The sequence below is a fragment of the Neurospora tetrasperma genome (assembly GCF_000213175.1).
Source record: "Neurospora tetrasperma FGSC 2508 unplaced genomic scaffold NEUTE1scaffold_81, whole genome shotgun sequence".
Taxonomy (NCBI): Eukaryota; Fungi; Ascomycota; class Sordariomycetes; order Sordariales; family Sordariaceae; genus Neurospora; species Neurospora tetrasperma.
This window is the reverse complement of record NW_009799179.1, coordinates 7001434-7019709: the sequence shown is the minus strand read 5'-3', so window position 1 is coordinate 7019709 and position 18276 is coordinate 7001434. Positions and strand designations below refer to the sequence as shown.

The 18276-nt window shown below is 51.3% G+C and overlaps 6 protein-coding genes across 6 annotated transcripts; 5 read left to right on the top strand and 1 right to left on the bottom strand.

The window, feature by feature from the left end:
• Positions 1-2040: 2040 nt before the first annotated feature.
• NEUTE1DRAFT_119061 (uncharacterized protein) lies at positions 2041-4485 on the top strand (the record flags this gene model as incomplete). The annotated part of the gene is made up of 3 exons (XM_009858405.1): positions 2041-2174; positions 2301-2607; positions 2669-4485. 3 exons carry the CDS (start codon positions 2141-2143, stop codon positions 4176-4178), a joined length of 1851 nt encoding a protein of 616 aa, XP_009856707.1.
• Positions 4486-4524: 39 nt separating this feature from the next.
• NEUTE1DRAFT_114943 (uncharacterized protein) lies at positions 4525-5211 on the top strand (the record flags this gene model as incomplete). The annotated part of the gene is made up of 5 exons (XM_009858404.1): positions 4525-4644; positions 4683-4753; positions 4790-4855; positions 4943-5002; positions 5172-5211. 5 exons carry the CDS (start codon positions 4525-4527, stop codon positions 5209-5211), a joined length of 357 nt encoding a protein of 118 aa, XP_009856706.1.
• A 1492-nt stretch (positions 5212-6703) lies between these two features.
• NEUTE1DRAFT_18864 (uncharacterized protein) lies at positions 6704-6856 on the bottom strand (the record flags this gene model as incomplete). The annotated part of the gene is made up of 1 exon (XM_009856614.2): positions 6704-6856. A coding segment is annotated over one exon (153 nt), but the record flags the coding sequence as incomplete, so codon positions are not given.
• Positions 6857-8773: 1917 nt separating this feature from the next.
• Positions 8774-10797, top strand: NEUTE1DRAFT_92040 (uncharacterized protein; the record flags this gene model as incomplete). Its single annotated transcript, XM_009858403.1, has 3 exons — positions 8774-8892; positions 9075-9347; positions 9411-10797. 3 exons carry the CDS (start codon positions 8774-8776, stop codon positions 10795-10797), a joined length of 1779 nt encoding a protein of 592 aa, XP_009856705.1.
• Positions 10798-10953: 156 nt separating this feature from the next.
• On the top strand, positions 10954-11362 carry NEUTE1DRAFT_119059 (uncharacterized protein; the record flags this gene model as incomplete). Its single annotated transcript, XM_009858402.1, has 1 exon — positions 10954-11362. One exon carries the CDS (start codon positions 11087-11089, stop codon positions 11288-11290), a length of 204 nt encoding a protein of 67 aa, XP_009856704.1.
• Positions 11363-12964: 1602 nt separating this feature from the next.
• On the top strand, positions 12965-16410 carry NEUTE1DRAFT_92039 (uncharacterized protein; the record flags this gene model as incomplete). The annotated part of the gene is made up of 4 exons (XM_009858401.1): positions 12965-13667; positions 13729-14175; positions 14242-15869; positions 15994-16410. The coding sequence occupies 4 exons, from the start codon at positions 12974-12976 to the stop codon at positions 16357-16359; spliced, it is 3135 nt and encodes a 1044-aa protein (XP_009856703.1).
• Positions 16411-18276: the final 1866 nt, after the last annotated feature.

Genomic DNA, 18276 nt, shown 5'->3' with positions numbered 1-18276 from the left:
CTTCACATTTCATGATGTCCGCGGACTTTGAACCGAAGTTGATCAAGTATCCTAACTACCTAATATGATCAATTCCACAAGTGTTGGAAATGTGTTAGGTCACGTTGGTATGGCTCGGTTAGAAATTGCGTTGCCTGACATATTTTGGGTCCACCGTGAAGTTGATTTAAAGCCCATATAGGCGGGACAGGTTGCTACAACATTGACATTGGGCGGTGCGCAGGCTGTATACAACACGCAACAGGTAGAACATATGCTCACTCATCAGACTACAGTTTGTTTCGTGACAGCTGGGCATTCGTAAACAGCACCCAACATCCGGATCGTCAACAGAGCATAGATCTACCGATCACACTGTTAGTTTCAAAACCGGAGAATATCACATGCCACGGGAAAGCACAGAGAGTCAACAGGACGACACCGGCCCTATGTTGCCCGACCTGGAGCCAGACATTGGACGTTTCATCATCTGACAAGCCTTGATGGCTGAACCGAGCATGGCAGCCAGGGTCATGTATCAGGGACCCGGAGATGCTGCCCTGACCGATCTCAGAGTTCGGTTCAATGTCTGCACAGGTTGCGAGATGCATTTGTTCGCATCTGATGATCCTGTTCTTGGTAGTGGACACTAGTGTACAGCTTTCCGTTTGGAGACGAAGCATTGAGCCAACCAAGCTTTCCATAATGGTTCATTGGTGCGGAATCTCGAGAATGCTGGGGTTTTGGTTGCGACGTTGCGCCGAATTTCACATGCCTTCAAAGAGTGGGCACCTCCAACCGTCACACACACGAGAAGCGGCAACCGCCCGCGTTCGTTGATTGGGGGGAGGTGGGGAGCTATGATCTGGCTTGGGCCGCTTGGCCGGCTCGTGACTCTGTGGGGAATCCTGGGGGTTTAAAGCCCGGATGGGCGGGGGGATTAGGCCGGTTCCATTGGGGAATGAGAGAACGGGGAGAGAGCGAGGATCAACCAGGTAACCAAAGGCGATTTCTACACACTGCGGGTTGCGAACCAAGTGTACCATGTACATAGCTAGCAGCTTGGCATTTTGCCAAGATGTGTGGGTGAGTGAAAATGGAAACCCAGTGGGCGAATTCTGGACATCGTGGCATCGTGTGCATCAGCTTGGGCAGATTTCAGTCAAAGAAAAAAAGAAGCTTCTCTCCGAAAGCAATTTCACATAACTTCGATGAAGAGCCTCGATACATCTCAACAGGAGTGAGAGTTGCCTGGAGCCTCCTGTTTTGCATCTTGAACCCCACAGTGGGTGAGAGGTCTGTACCTGTTTGCTGCGTGATGTTATTTGCCTATTCCTTACAGTAGTTGTCCGCTTTGGGGTCTCTTTGTCAGCAAGCCTCGGTACATTTGCTGGACGGCCAGTTGCGCGCAGTCCACCACGTCCACTCACTTTGTCCTCGGCTAGAAACCGGCAGCGAGATCCAAAGTACACAAGCACACAAGGCCCTTGGATGTCATGATGCTATGAGCCGTCATCTCTTGTTCTTCCTTTGTCTCAACAATGTTCTCGATCAACGGCTCCTCTGTGTCGCTTGAGCTGGCGACGGATGCCAGTGTGCCGTGGGGAAACAGAGCGAAAATGTCGTGACAGCTTTTCACATTGTTTCGGATATTGTCTGGCTCACGTAGATTAGAAAGAGGAGAGGAGTAGTACCTACCTCTAGGTAACTCCTCACGTTAAAGAAAAGATGGAGATGGGATCCCCATTAGTGACAGGATCAATAATGCCGTTATGGGGCGACACTCACGCTGCCAGCTGCTCGCTGGACGTCGCCCGTGTTTGCACTGTTCCCGGTACCAGTACTAACCCCTGTCGTTTCGTTGAGAGCCCACCCACGCTCGACCTCGGCTCACGAATAAGGGTGTTAGGAATACCAACCAACACAACCCGGCCCCGGTTGTTCCATTCGTTGCTTAGTAGTAGTGTCCGTGGCTCGGAAGGTCCCAGGTCGACCGACGCTCCCTCACAACGAACCAGATAATAACCAGGCCTGCGTTCCTGTCGCTTGCAAACCTCTTCTCTTTTACCTACCTACCTTGACCTGTATCCCTCTTTCCCTCTTTCATCCTCATTCACTTCAGGTTTGTTTGTCTTCCTGTGAGGTACACATCATATTCATAATGGCGCCTAGAGTTATTGTTGTTGGCGGCGGCCGTAAGTTAACATTCCCACTTGAGCACTGCGCCCTACCCCGCGCGCGGGCCATGACATCCGTCATTCGACATCTGGCGGTGTCATGTCGTTCATGGACATCTTGTTGATAATTTGTTTCTCATGCAGTGTCCGGTCTGAGCGCTGCTCACACCATCTATCTCGCCGGTGGTAACGTCGTTGTCCTCGACAAGCAGGGTTTCTTCGGCGGCAACTCGACCAAGGCCACTTCCGGCATCAACGGTGCCCTCACCAGGACACAGGTTGAGCTCGGCATCCAGGACTCCGTCAAGCAGTTCTACGATGATACCCTTAAGTCTGCCCGTGACAAGGCCAGGCCCGACCTCATCAAAGTCCTCACCTACAAGTCCGCTGCCGCCGTTGAGTGGCTCCAGGATGTCTTCAAGCTCGACCTCACTCTCGTTTCCCGTCTCGGGTAGGTAATCCCTTTATGCGGAATGCTCTGTCAAGAGTAATACGGCTAACTCTGCCTCCAGCGGTCACTCCCAGCCCCGTACTCACCGTGGGCACGATGCCAAGTTCCCCGGTATGGCCATCACGTATGCTCTCATGCAGCGCCTTGAGGAGCTTGCCGAGACCGAGCCCGAGCGCGTCCAGATCATCAAGAAGGCTCGCGTTACCAGCCTCAACAAGGAGGGCAACAAGGTCACCGGTGTCAAGTACGAGGTCAACGGCGAGACCCAGTCCCTTGATGGCCCCGTCGTCCTCGCCACTGGTGGCTACGCCGCCGATTTCACTGAGGACTCCCTCCTGAAGAAACACCGCCCCGATGTCTACGGCCTTGCCACCACCAACGGCACCCACGCCACTGGCGACGGCCAGAAGATGGTCATGGCCATTGGCGGTAATGGCATCGACATGGACAAGGTTCAGGTCCACCCTACGGGTCTCGTCGACCCCAAGGACCCCAACTCAAAGTGGAAGTTCCTCGCCGCTGAGGCCCTTCGTGGTGAGGGTGGTCTCCTCCTCAATGGCGATGGTGACCGCTTCTGCGACGAGCTCGGCCACCGTGACTACGTCTCCGGCATGATCCACAAGGAGAAGGATAAGGGCAAGTACCCCGTCCGCCTTATCCTCAACTCCAAGGCTTCCAAGACCCTTGACTTCCACACCCGCCACTACTCTGGTCGTGGTTTGATGAAGAAGATGACCGGCCAAGAGCTTGCCAAGGAGATCGGTTGCACTCCTGAGCACCTCCAGAAGACCTTCCAGACCTACAACGCCATCGCTGAGGGTAAGCAGAAGGATCCTTGGGGCAAGAAGTTCTTCCATAACTTGCCCGTCGATATCAACGACGACTTCCACGTCTCCATCATGGAGCCTGTCCTCCACTTCACCATGGGTGGTATCGAGATCAACGACAAGGCCCAGGTTCTCAACTCTGAGCAGAAGCCCTTCGAGGGTCTCTACGCCTGCGGTGAGCTTGCCGGTGGTGTTCACGGTGCCAACCGTCTCGGTGGTTCTTCCCTCCTTGGCTGCGTTGTTTACGGCCGTGTCGCTGGTGACTCTGCCAGCAACTACCTCTTCCAGGAGGCTCTCAAGGGCAACGCTGGCGCTGCCCGTCTTGGTCAGATTGCTCTCCACATCGACCCCTCGCAGCCTGGCAAGATTTCCGTCCAGTGGGGCGGTGAGTCCGGTGCTCAGGCCACTGCCAACACTGAGGCCCCTAAGAAGGACACTGCCGCCGCTGCCCCCAAAAAGGAAAATCCCAAGGCTTTCACCATCCCCGACAAGGAGTACACCATGGAGGAGGTTGCCAAGCATAACAAGAAGGAGGACCTCTGGGTTGTCGTCAAGGGTGTCGTCCTTGACCTCACCAACTGGCTTGAGGAACACCCCGGTGGTGTTCAAGCTCTTCTGAACTTCATGGGTCGTGACGCCACCGAGGAGTTCGAGATGCTCCATGACGATGAGGTCATTCCCAAGTATGCCCCTGAGCAAGTCATCGGCCGCGTCAAGGGTCAGAAGGTTACCCTCGAGGTTTGAATTGATTTTCGCGAAGTTGCCTGTCCAAGAAATGCTTATACCAGCCCTACTTGGACGGGTTCCGAGAAGGAATAACAACACCGGAGTTGAAATGGAATGATGGGTTTTGGTTAGTCTCGGCGGTTGTGTAAAACTCAATTTGCCCGGGATTTGCATCTTTATCTTCACTAGCGGTTTGGAATACATGCTGGCGCCACATGTTTGTACTTTTATGGGTAGTCTTTTTATTCTAATGTCATGATGATAGCCATGAATTCGCTTTGGAGCAGAAAGGGAGATGAATAAAAGAGACACGAAGTTCAGTCTCAACACGTTCGTTCAACTCTGTGGTTTTTAGTCCGCCGGTATGCTGGCTTGGGTTATTATCTTGAAGATTACGCTGAGCGGTTACTTCTTAGGCATTGTGGAGAATATCCCTGGAAGGTCTAGATCAGCCCAGCTCGTTCCTGTCTCGGATCAAGGCTCGGTACGTGCCTCTAGTTCTCTCTCGTGTCTCTTTTATAGTGTGATACTGGCGAACCGGTGCCGCAACGGCAAGGCTGGGGTACGTATGGGGAATCTTCATGGGTTAGACAGTACGTAGATACTGACGATAACGCTATATGGCCTAGCTGTCTAGTCGATGAGGTATTCGACAAAACAAAGAGCCTCTGGCATCTTGATCAGAGGAGTGAGGAGTATGTTGACACATACATGGAACATCCGCATTGGATAAAGTTTACCTTTCGTTGGCTTTGATTTAGCTAAAAATGCATATGATGTAGCAAGCACTTTACGTGTCTGGTGCTCAGTGAAAAGTCTTTTAGTCCGAGACCATCCACGAGGTATGTCTTTGACTTGAGGCATTGACGTTTCTAATGTTCCGAGATCCAAGTACAGCCTGATCTTGTAATCAGAAGAGTGGAAACAATCGTAGATGAACAGTGAGGAAATTTGGGTCCGGATACACACAACACTAGAGCTTTGTACAAAATCCTTGTATCGTTGTTATAGGCTGCCTCCACTGATTTATCACGAAGCGGGTGAAGCATGACAAGTGTAACTAACGACTGGATAGAGGGAGCTGGTTCAATATCGGTGGTTATTGTGGTTTGTATATTTCAACATAGAGGGGTTTTGGTTTTCTTAAGTTAAGGCAATCGTTTAGAGTTGAGATGTCAAAGCATTGAGATGAGGAACAAAAGGCTTCCTTGGAGAACGAACTTGCTACGACAGCGATGCAATGTGTATAGATGAAGAGTCCAGATATTGCAGAGAGGTTTGATAAGATGTTGTTGGTCAACTAGTTATCAGTCGGCTATGGTCTTCCTCATATGAAAATGAAGACCTCAAGCCAGGAGGAACCAGTAACGCCATGACAACAGTGACGATGTGTGCCATATTTTTTTCTGCTTGCAAGCGAGTCCAGGAATTCTTGCTGTAGTATGTGCCTCGCTCAAGAGTAAGTATCTGGTAGAATATCTCTACAAGATATGTGCTTTCCGTCCATGTCCAAGTATAGCATACTGTCTTCCCACTCACGCCGCTCGTGGCTAAGGATGAGTAATCAGCACACAACGTTTTTCCCTTGAGTATTCTGTAATAAGCTGTAAATAATCACGCGTGGCCCGTAAGTCACACTTGATTATTCTGTGGTCAGCCAATAGTTTGTCTCGGTAGTATGGCTTGGGAGTGAGGGAGATAAGTTGTACGATTCTGCTAGATTGAACTCATTTCTAGCTTTCCACATTGTATTGACTTGAAGCGTCTCTTTGTCGAGCTTTTGTCATCTCATGTGTACTGGTAGCTCTTTGATCTATCTAGTAGGCGACTTAACCCACGCGAAGCTGAACGTTCGGTGTCTCGGTACCACAGCGAGATGGGTAGTGGAAGGAAGAGAAATACTTCACACATGTGGAGTGATGATTCGTAAGACATGAATAGGAGACCTACAAACCACGAATCAAAAGAAGCATATAGGCACCTAAAGGGAGGCGGAAGAACAAAGGCGTCTGCCAGGGTGCGCTGGTAGAATGACAATATGCGTCTTCGCATGCTGCTTGGGCAGTGGAATCCAGGTGCACTTGACGGCGCCAAATCAGGTTTGACATAGTAACATGATTCTTAAACGTTGTCTTTAGTTTAAGATAGGTATCGAGCTAACATGTTTGTCACGGTCTGGAGATGAACATGGTGTTGAATGACGCTGCTTGGTTCGTTGTCTCTTCGTAAGGCAGGATCATGCTGTGCCACGGGGAAGTTCCCAAGCGCAAGGAGCGAAGACTGGATGTTGGATTGTAGGGATATGAGGTAAGGGTCCCATTCTCAGCCACTCCGTCCACCGGAATATATCTTGACACGACTAGTGGAATACCTGGATCTCCTCACACTCGGATATGACGTCTCCGTACTTGAGGAGTGGAGTGTCTTTGCTGAAGCCATCAAGACATGGACAAGCCATGGAGTCATAGACTGTTGAAGTTCCTTACGAACATTCCGGGAATGTCTTCTAGATGCGCTAGTGGAACACTTGTTAGCCATTGATTTCAATTGCCAGTGTTGCCATTCGGCAGCTCAGAAGCACCACTAGGCGGCAAGTAAGATTCCCTGGAAGTAGTGACACGGGGCACAAATGTAGGCATCGTTACCTTGGCAAGTTTGTTCATGACAATTGACCTTTCCGGAGTAACCAAGTCTTCGCGTATAGAAAAGCATCCAAGGTAGACGTCCCTGAATGGTGTTCTTTCATGGGGTAGATATGTAGAAGCGTCGAAACCATCCATGATGCCTCTTTAGCCCCCCACAATGCTATGAAACTAAGAAGCTGGAGTCAAATCCAGGGGCACTTGGCCTGGGGCCTTTCCCCACGGCACGAAACAGCGACGAATGCCTGATGGTTTGAATGACGGGAGATACCGTAACGGATATTTTTGGGTTATTTGCGTGTCAGACACGTCTCTGGCGTGGTATTGGACAGCGGGTTTGCCGTTTTTGATGTGATCCTTCCAGCACTTCACGATACAGGTGTGCCCCGGTTACCTAACACCAAGCGAATAATCTCTGCGCCATCCAGCAAATAGCAACGTGGGCTGTCGAGCTCAGGGAGCGTCTCATGGTACTGTTACAGGACAGCTGCGGAGATTGACAAATACTTTTGGGTCAGCACAGTGTCTGCTAGTTCATGAGAAATCTGGAAAACCAAGAACATATATAATTATCGTTGCAATGCAAGACAGGCTCCAATAGTGTAGAAGCATCTATCTCGCTGGGCTCGGTTTATGATTGTCTGCCACTTCTGCTAAAACTTCAACGTCGCTTGCGTCCCGCGCTTGAAGCTGTCTGGTGCAAACCAAGAGGACTATGACAAAAATCGCGTCGCAAAAGGACTTGACTGTCATGATCGAACATATTTCGAATTGTTCTAGTCACGGCATCACGAACTGAAGTGAGAGGCGTGCGAATAGCCGAGCGTCCTGCAGGTCACCGGGGTCAGCCGGAGCATGTGGCACTAGTGTAGCATCTCAATGGGAACTAGTCTGGGGATGTCAAAGGAACCTCAGAAGGCTTTCGGGATGGACGAGGCAAAGTGACAAGAAGAGTGGATGGAGACGCGCAGGCATTTTGGTGGGCCTCTGGGGAAGGTGCCCTGGGTGCTTACTATCGGATGTAGGTGCGGTTCCTGTGCGTGATGCCCTGTTCATCCCATCGCAACCCATCTGGATCGCATCCATCCCATAGGCATGGTCTTGAGTGATGTCGTCCCATGGCAAGAGGCACTCGTGGCACTGGATACTGGCAATACCTAGGGAGGTACTCTCTTCGGCTCATCATGGATATCCCCTCCAACACGGAAAACTTCCACTTCACAGCCCCAGAATTTACCAGGCCTGCAGGCGGCGTGCGGCCAGGCAATTGCAGGCTTAAAGGAGGCCAAACTGAGCACGGGCTTGTCGGTGTCTGGGCTCTGGGGTAGGCCGGCCAATCAGAGCGCGCCCCTCCCGTGCTGAGAGGAACTGTGATCTCGAAGCGTCCAGTCCGCCTAGCCATCCATTGGATCCAGTCACCCACCCCGTCCACCCATCATCCACCCCGGGTCATCCACACTGGCTGCCAGGACTCCATCCTCGCTCCTACCTTTCTTCTCTCTGGCTTCAGTTTTGCTGCGTCCTGTCGTCTTGCTACCTTTCTGGCCCAGGTCGTTGCGCAAACCCAGACGCGGACACGGACAGTAAAGACACCAGCCAGGCCTCCCGACCCGGCTCTCTGTCAGACGGGATACCAGTCGGACGGGGACTGTCGCTGTCATCCCATAGCCAAAAGTAATAAACCACAACTTTTACCCAAGCATACAGCCTACAGTCAAGATCTCCAGTCGAGAACCACAGTCGACACCCTACACAGACCTCTGTGGTTCCCGCCCTCGACAGCCTCAAGTGCCACTAGTGACCCGGCCACTACCACCTCCTCTACTACCGTCGCTTCGCTACGGGGACCCCAAGACATCGACCCCCATACAAATGGTTCAACAATCGTCCAACCTCATCACCGTCAGTCCGCGACAAACCCAGCGGCAACGACACTGAACCCTGGCCTGACTGCCCTCGACCTTTTGCGCCATGGCGATCTTCGCCATGGGCTGGCAGAAGCCCGACAATGTCGCTGGCTCATCTGCCCCAGCGATCATGGTCGGCCTGTTTGTCGCCACAGGCGGCTTACTCCTTGGCTATGACACTGGGTAAGCCTCTCTTCTGAATGCACTCGGGCGCGGCGAGCACGTCGATGCGACGGATATGCCATGGGACATGCAATGGCATCTGCGATGGATACTGGCTTGATGCTGCGTTGCCGCAGACCAGGCGACCAGACCCTTGAGATAACATCAAACTAAAGTGCTAACTATGCACCTCTGGCTTGTAGAACCATCAACGGCATCCTTGCCATGAAATCGTTCAAAGACCACTTTTCGACCGGCTACATCGACGGCAACGGACAGCCTGGCATATACCCAAAGGAGAGTGCGTTAATCGTTGCCATGCTCAGCGCCGGAACCGCCATCGGAGCCTTACTCGCTGCGCCTCTCGGAGATCACTATGGACGTCGCCGGTCCCTTATTGGCGCCATCGGAATTTTCGTAATCGGCGCCATCCTGCAGGTTTGTGCATATAACATCGATCTGTTGGTGGCAGGAAGGTGTGTACTTTTACCCCCTAGGCTTTGCTTGGCTCATTCCTGAACTAACGTGGACAATATCAGGACGGTTGCCGGTGTTGGTATCGGCATTGTCTCAGTGCTTGTCCCCTTATATCAGTCCGAGATGGCACCCAAGTGGATTCGAGGAACACTGGTGTGCACCTACCAACTCTCCATCACCATGGGGCTTCTTGCCGCTGCCGTGGTCAACATCCTCACATACAAATTGAAGACAGCTGCTGCCTACCGGGTACCAATAGGACTTCAGCTAACCTGGGCCTGCGTCTTGGTCCTGGGTTTGACTGTGTTACCCGAAACTCCTCGTTACCTCATCAAACGTGGAGACAAGAACGCCGCTGCCCTTTCTCTCAGTCGGCTGCGTCGACTGGACATTACTCACCCTGCCTTGGTCGAGGAGCTTGCCGAAATCGAAGCAAACCATCAATACGAGATGGCACTGGGTCCCGATTCTTACAAGGACATTCTCTTTGGCGAACCTCACCTTGGCCGTCGCACGTTCACAGGTTGCTGTCTGCAGATGCTACAACAGCTTACCGGCGTGAACTTTATCATGTACTATGGAACCACCTTTTTCAATAACGCTGGCGTCGGAAACCCCTTCAAGATCTCTCTCATTATGCAAGTCATCAACACAGCATCGACCATACCCGGATTGTTCGTGGTCGAATCATGGGGCCGGCGTCGGCTCCTGATGGTGGGCGCCATCGGCATGGCCATCTGTCAGCTGCTGATCGCTGCCTTCGCGACGGCCAGCGGCTCCAACAACCTATCAGCACAGAACAAGGTCCTCATCACCTTTGTTGCGATATACATCTTCTTCTTTGCTGCATCATGGGGCCCAGTTGTATGGGTCGTCACCTCCGAGATTTATCCGCTCAAGGTTAGAGCCAAATCCATGTCAATAACTACGGCTTCAAATTGGTTCCTCAATTTTGGCATCGCCTACGGCACCCCGTATATGCAAACGAACAGCGCAGCGAGTGACGAAAGCTCGATAGATCTCGGCTCTAAAGTGTTTTTCGTATGGGGCGCGTTTTGCATAGTAGCGGTCGGCTTTGTATGGTGTATGGTTTACGAGACTAGCAAGATCAGTCTCGAACAAATTGATGAGATGTACGAGAGAGTTGACCATGCGTGGCACAGCAGGCGCTTCGAACCTAGTTGGAGTTTCCAGGAGATGCGAGACCTTGGCTTCTCCGATAACGGCATACCGCCAACGCAGCAGCTGCAGCAGCAGCCGCAGCAGCCGCAGCAACAACAACAACAACATCACCAACAACAACACCAACAAGTTGACCTACAGCAATCGCAGTCACGCACTAGCAACTCCAGTACGTCTCAAACCGACGTGGGCGGGAGCAATAACACCGGGGCGTCACAAGACGATAAACTTGTGGCATCCTTGGGCAACATCGATCTCAGCTATTGACGTTTTTTTTGTTTTGATTTTACGCTTATGGGTGGGGAAATCGCCGGTCGCTTTTGGGCTACAATTTCCCTCGAGCTTTCTGGATATCAGCGACGGAGTTAGCGTGTTGGAGTTTGGAGATTTTTTGGATTTGGGAATAAAAACTTTGGGTATCAACTCTTTGATCATCATGCTGAATATTTGTTTTTGATTTTGGGTGGCATTATTTTGGGGCGCTGTAGCTCTTGATCCCGCTTTGTTCCTTGCAGGCCATATCCCTGGGACATGGGCTTCGGATGACACCCATCGGATGCTTTACAGAATGTCTGTCTGCCCATTGTTGGTTATGGGCAAGTCAACCAGTGTACATGGTGCAGTTATCTGGGCGCTGATGAGGTTATTGTGTCAAGCAATCAAAGACGATGGAGCTCTTCGTGGCGCGAGCTGGGTTTTATATCCATCACAGCGAACAACGACCCTCAAACGACGTGGCATCATGTTGATGGAAACGTGACACATCTATGCACATGTATTTCATTGTGCAATATAGACAGCCCGTGTCACAGAGAAGCGGGATGTGCTTGATGAAGTTCTGAGGCTACCCCAAACGGAATATGCAAGTAACCTTGCAGTGATGCTGGCGGGAAGGGCATCACGATTTTCTCTGGAGGAACCCGCCACGCTGCATTGTCTTCGTCTAAACGCCAACGGCACGAATGACCAGCGACTAACATCAGTACTACTGGTACCTACATTTATTGAGGGAGGACGATGTAGCATCAAAGGTTGAGTATCTAGGTGATCCTATGCTTGTGAAGGTTTGATACCATCCATATCTGCCCCAGGATGTCAATCGGCTGATGCCGCCTGGGTTCAGCTCGTCTGATCTGGATCATCCGAACTCGATTTAAAGTTGGGAACGAAAAAAACAGCCAGATCTGGAACTTCGTAATTTGTGATGCCTGGGATATCGGGTAGTACAGAGAAAGCCATTGCGTAGCCGTGAGGTGTTTAATAGGTCATTTGGGGCATCTCGTGGTCATTCCTTTTTCATTGGTCTTGCCTCACGGCTCGCATCGACTTAGTGACTTGATTTATCCTAGCTTGTATTATCTTCGATTCATTCGACTGATAACTCCTCCGACCGGAAATCTTCCATTTTTCTCTCATACTTCTCCGCCCCGAATAGCCCTTTCTTAGTTCAGACAGCGACCATTTCGGCTTCACATCCTAACGCCGGGCATGTCGGCGGCACTTGTTCTCAACCAGACAACACCTCAGTAAAGGCGTTGTATACTTTCGCCTCTGCGGTCATCCTCGGCAACAACTACCGCCCCGGATATTCATTGCCTGGTTCCCCAAGACGTTGTTACCTTGCCAACTGCGGCGGCATATAAGTTTCGGTCCGACCAAGGCAGGTGCTCCGGGAGGCTGGTTTAGCTTTAACGAACTCCCGTTATTGATTGGTGCCCGCAAATCTGCGGGAACCAACGTCGATCAGGTCCGACCATGATGCGTCCGGGGAAGATTGGACAATCACAACTGGAGACAGCTACGACACCAGGATTGGCATGGATGACACAAGTATACGGCTCGCAGTTGCAAGCGCAAGTGCAGCAGCAACCCCACGAAGCACATCCGAACTTGAATCCTACTGCCGTGCCTGTCGCCGGAAGCTACCTTGGGCACAGAGATTGTGACATTTTCAAGGTAAGTCCCGCTTTCCTATCCCAGCCGGGAATCTGTATCCAGCATCATGAAAGGTACTTATATTCAGCTCCCTCGCATGTTCACTTTCCAGCTCCAACCATTACATTTTCTTTTGCTTGGCTGAGCAGCAAGGGGTTGACCAACAACGTTGGGATAGCTACTCTACCAGTTTTGGACTCTTAATCACCCTCTCCCAGCAGCAGTCCTCCTCGCTCAGCTGCTCTTCCTCAACCCAGTCTACGCGGCCTCGAAGAGTAGACAGAACAACCTAAGCTCAGGAATATTCGGCACACAACTAGTGTCGAAATCCTTCCTCGACTTTGACGGAGTTTACCAGCTCGAGGGCTCCTTCGGCGACAATCTACGAGCATCGACGTACCTGGGTATTTCCATATTTTTATATTGCCTGTTGGGCATCTTCTTCGTATCCCAAGGTCGACGTGGGATACGACAAGTCTGGGGGACCGTCAATCCGGCTTTACTCGTCATGGCCGTCTTCACATCGGCTTCCTTCTTCCTTCTTGCGGCTTTTGTCCCTCGATGGACATCCGCTCAACATGTATCTGTGGTTGCAACGTCATCTAGAGCTGGTGCATTGAGCGGGACGGTGGCAGGGGATTCCCCTATGTTCACTTTCCCAGCTTCAGCTGACATCGGACCAAATGTCTTACCTAACATCTTCGACCCACAAGCAGTTAATGTTCAAAGCGTCTGTCCAGGATATACAGCTACTAATGCACAAAAGACGGAGAAGGGACTCACGGCTGACTTGACCCTTGCTGGCCCTCCCTGCAATGTCTATGGCAACGACATCGAGCACCTGAAGCTTACCGTTGAGTTTCAGGCGGACAATCGGATCAATGTCCAGATTCAACCTCGCTATACTGGCCCCGGTAATGAAACTTGGTTCATACTTCCTGAGGTGCTCGTGCCCCGACCAGAGGCCGAGCCTGATGCAAATGCGGCTGGAAGCAAGCTGGAAATCTCGTGGTCGAACGAGCCCACCTTCTCCTTCACAGTGAAGCGTAAGGAGACTGGAGATGTCTTGTTCACGACCGAGGGCCGTGTTCTTGTTTATGAGGATCAGTTCATCGAGTTCGGCTCCTCTTTACCCGAGAATTACAACCTGTATGGTCTCGGCGAAGTTATGCATGGCTTTAGACTGGGGAACAATCTGACACGTAAGTCTCAACTTAAAATGAATGTGCATCGTGGATTGCATCTGACTAACACCATCTCCAGGCACGCTGTTCGCTGCGGATGTGGGCGACAACCTCGATGCCAACATCTACGGCAACCACCCGATCTATCTCGACACCAGATACTTCACCAAGGACGAGTCTGGAAAGTTAAGCTACGTTACCGACCCGGCAGACAAGAATGCCAAATATGTTTCGTATACAAACGGTGTCTTCCTTCGAAATGCTCATGCACAGGAAGTGCTCCTCCGACCCGAAGGTATCACCTGGAGGACTCTCGGCGGAAGCATCGATTTGTACTTCTTTGAGGGACCTTCGGCTCAGGATATCATCAAGTCTTATCAGCTCAGTACTGTTGGTCTTCCTGCAATGCAGCAGTATTGGACTCTTGGCTTTCACCAATGTCGTTGGGGATACTCGAACTGGACTGTTGTGAAGGATGTCGTTGACAATTTCCGCAAGTTTGGCATCCCGCTGGAGACAATCTGGAGTGAGTGAACCCAAGTCCTTTAGCATCAGAATTTTCCCCATCCATGCTTTTACTGACTTTTCAAAGCCGACATTGATTACATGAAGGGCTATCGTGACTTTGAAAACGACCCTGATCAGTTCAGCTACGAGGAAGGCGCCAAGTTCCTCGAGGAGCTTCACAAGAATCACCAGCACTACGTGCCAATTGTCGACTCGGCCATCTATGTTCCAAATCCTGACAAGCCAGAGGATGATTACGAACCTTACCACCGTGGACTCGAAGCTGATGCTTTCATCATGAACCCAGACGGTTCGCTCTATATCGGTGCAGTGTGGCCTGGCTACACCGTGTTCCCGGACTGGATTGGTGCGGCCCTCAACGGTACAGGTACCGTCAGCTGGTGGACGGACGAGTTTGTTAGGTACTATAAGAAGGTCGCTTTTGATGGCATCTGGATTGACATGAGCGAGGTTGCTTCTTTCTGCATCGGAAGCTGTGGCACGGGCAACCTGACGCTCAATCCGGTTCATCCACCATGGGGTCTTCCCGGTGAGCCAGGTGCTCTTGTGCTCGATTACCCCGAAGGTTTTGAAAAAACCAACGCGAGTGAGGCATCCTCTGCAACGTCGGTTTACAAAACGCAGTACCCAGACCCCACGACTACAGCCAGCACCACTAGCACTACTTCTTACCTCAGGACGACACCGACTCCTGGAGTGCGCAATATCAACTATCCACCATATGTCATCAACAACTTCCACGGCGACCTTGGCACTCACGCCCTGAGCCCCAATGGTACCCACCATGGCGGCACAGTTGACTATGACTTCCACAACTTGTTCGGCCATCAAATCCTCCACGCAACTTACCAGGCACTTCTCAAAGTCTTTGAGGGCAAGCGTCCTTTTATCATCGGCCGCAGCACCTTTGCGGGTTCTGGCAAATGGGCCGGTCACTGGGGCGGTGATAACTATTCCCTATGGGCGTTTCTGTACTTCAGCATTCCCCAGGCCCTGTCCTTCTCCATCTTCGGTTTCCCCATGTTCGGCGTAGATACCTGCGGCTTCAATGGCAACACCGACCACGAGCTGTGCTCACGATGGATGCAGCTCAGCGCCTTCTTCCCATTTTACCGCAACCACAACGTCCGTGGCGCCATCAGCCAGGAGCCCTACGTGTGGAGCTCTGTGATCGATGCGTCCAAGAAGGCGATGAGGATTCGATACCTCCTGCTCCCGTACATGTACACGCTTATGGCCCAGGCCAGCCTGTCTGGAAATACGGTCATGCGCGCACTCTCGTGGGAGTTCCCGCAAGAGCCGTGGTTGGCGGATGCGGATCGCCAGTTCATGTTGGGCAGCGCGGTGATGGTGACACCATGTCTTGTTCAAGGGGCCAATACAGTGGACGGCGTGTTTCCTGGAGTTGGCGATGGGACCATCTGGTATGATTGGTATACATACAAGGCCGCCAGTGAGGGTGTTCAGCCTGGGGAGAATGTAACGATCGATGCACCTCTGGGACACATTCCGGTTTTTCTACGGGGTGGCCATGTCATCCCAGTGCAAGAGCCGGGCATGACTACGACGGAGAGCAGACAAAATGAGTGGAGTGTCATCGTTGCTCTTGATGGTGCGGGTAAGGCGAATGGTACGTTGTATCTGGATGATGGTGAGAGTTTGGAGCCGGGTGAGAATGTGAAGTGGGTTGATGTAAGTTTCCTTTTGTTCTTTCTACCACTTTTTCCCTCTTTGCCATGAGCGTTTAGTTGGTCGCTGGCGACTCGCTCCTCGCGCGACAAGGTCGAAAGTGCTAACCGGGTTTGGCTGTTTTTAGTTCACGGTTGAGAAGAACTCATTTCGAGTGACACCTCAGGGCAAGTACCTTGACCGAAACTCACTGGCCAACGTCACGATTCTGGGAGTGGCCGAGGCACCTCTGAGAGTGACTATTAATAGTCATTTGCTCGGATCAGCTTCTTGGTCCTACAACCCCGAAGGGAAGTTCCTTTTGGTAACCGAGCTGCAGGACAACTTCAAGGAAGGGGCATGGGCATCCAACTGGACGCTGTCGTGGAACTCACCCTCAAACTCGGACTCGTCTCCTGTTCAGGGAGGCGGCGGCAGGCTCGAGTTCAGCACGGCCAATTTGCTCTATGCAGCTGCTTTCGGCATCCTTTTTGGCCGCATGTTTGTACTTTAGTTGATCCGACGTTCAGCCAAGCACAGACAGCTGGTCTGCGCGCGCTTGAAGCTCGACGTGCTTTGACAAGCGAGCGAGCGAGCTTGGCTTTTGGTTTGGAATAGTAGGTACTGTATGAGAAACAGCGGAAGAAGTGGGCTATCGGGGGGTCGGGGCGGCATGAAGTTATTTAATGCCGGATCATGATCAAAGGATGCATGAGCGCAGTGTAACTAGAGGTAGTACTAGTAGGTACTGTTTTATCTGTCCGTCCGACAAAGTCACCGTATCTGGCAAAACGACCTTAAATTTGTTATCTGGACATCCTGTGTCATACTAATCTAGGGTACCTAGACCGCAGGAAAAGACTGGTCAGATCGATCCGAGTTGTTGAGGAGGCGTCACGACTAACTTGAACCAGCGAGTGCAGTGCGGTGCGGTGCGGTGCAGCGGTCGGTTACGAAACTCTCCGGTTCGCCTGAGTTGAGTAGTACGGTACTGTAAGTTTCACACCCGGCCCGCCTAGTAATGATCCCAGCAGCTGTTAGAAGGGGTAGTAGAGCGATTGATTTTCACATAATCAAGAAATGCCATCACTAACAGAAGCAATCAGACCATCAGTTCAGGAGTGTCACGGTCGTAAATTACCTCTAGAGGTAGAGGTACTTGCGAGTCTCGTCGTTTTCTCTTCTCGCTCCCGCCGCATCAAGTCAGCGAGCCGGGGGGAGGAGCGACCGCGGTTGGACCCAAAAGTCAAGTGCGCAGATGGAAAGAGCGAGCTGAGAAAATGTCGACTCGGAAACTTCAGGTTGCGTGCAGTGCGATCGATTCTGGAGTACCTGTATGCTTGCCTTGCGTGAGCCTCGGTTGTGATGAGTGTCATGACCACTCGTCGATGGAATAAAGGGGCTAGTCCGACACTCGTGTTTACTTATTTCCTCTTTGGGTGTTCTGCGCGATACAAGTTGGCCACTGCACCTCTTTACCTCTTCCACTGCTGTTTTCTGAGCTTACCGCGAATCTTGGTTATGACCACGCACTGCACCTCATAGGAGACTCCTTTCCTTTGGGCATCGCCAATGTCCCTCGCTCATGCGAAATGAGTGTACTGTATTGAGGGTTATCACGTTAGTTACCTCTAGGTACGTTTGGACATCGATCTTGGTACAGAACACCTAGAGGTATTCAGGTGCCGCGTTTCCAAGTTCTCGAATCTTCCATTTATGTACCCAACTCTAGTGCATCTCCCATCGTTCCGAGAATCATCGATCATTGTGAATGTCTCATTGACGCAACACCGCTTTTGCAATCCCAGAATGTTGGTAGTCGGGTCATTTTGAGGACCTGACAGTAGGTAGAGGTAGGTACAGACGGAACTGAATGTATGCCTGGTTTCCCCCTCTTGTTTGCATGTGTGTAACTGCATCTCTTCCTGTACTATGCTTTGTCAACGTGGAGCTTACATGTCTGTAGTGTACTAGAGGTAGGTTGGTAGGTACCTATGCAATACAGCCTTTGAAGCAAGTGCCATCTTGTATATTCGATACCCGATACCGACTTCAGTAGCTCTAGGTACTCTTACTGATCGTGACTACCTAAGCTGACATCTCTGAGCCAAAGAAAAAGAAGAAGAGGGGGAAATAATAGAGAGAATGGTGAATCCAATGTAGAGCCTCCAGTTGGCGGAAGAGATGTTACGAAGATTAGAGATTTTTCTTCAAAAAATTAAAATAAATAAAATTAATAAATAAGGTGAGCTCAAAGGTATGTCACTGGCTCTTGACAGCCGTCAAGGAACATGTAAATTATTGTCGAACACCTTGAACCTGAACATGAAAACCTTGGACATATCCTCTCTCTGCGAGTCCGCGGTGGGTAGAAGGTCTTGGTGGTGAAGAGGTTCCGTCCACCTTCCACCGTCGACGTTCACGCTCCAGC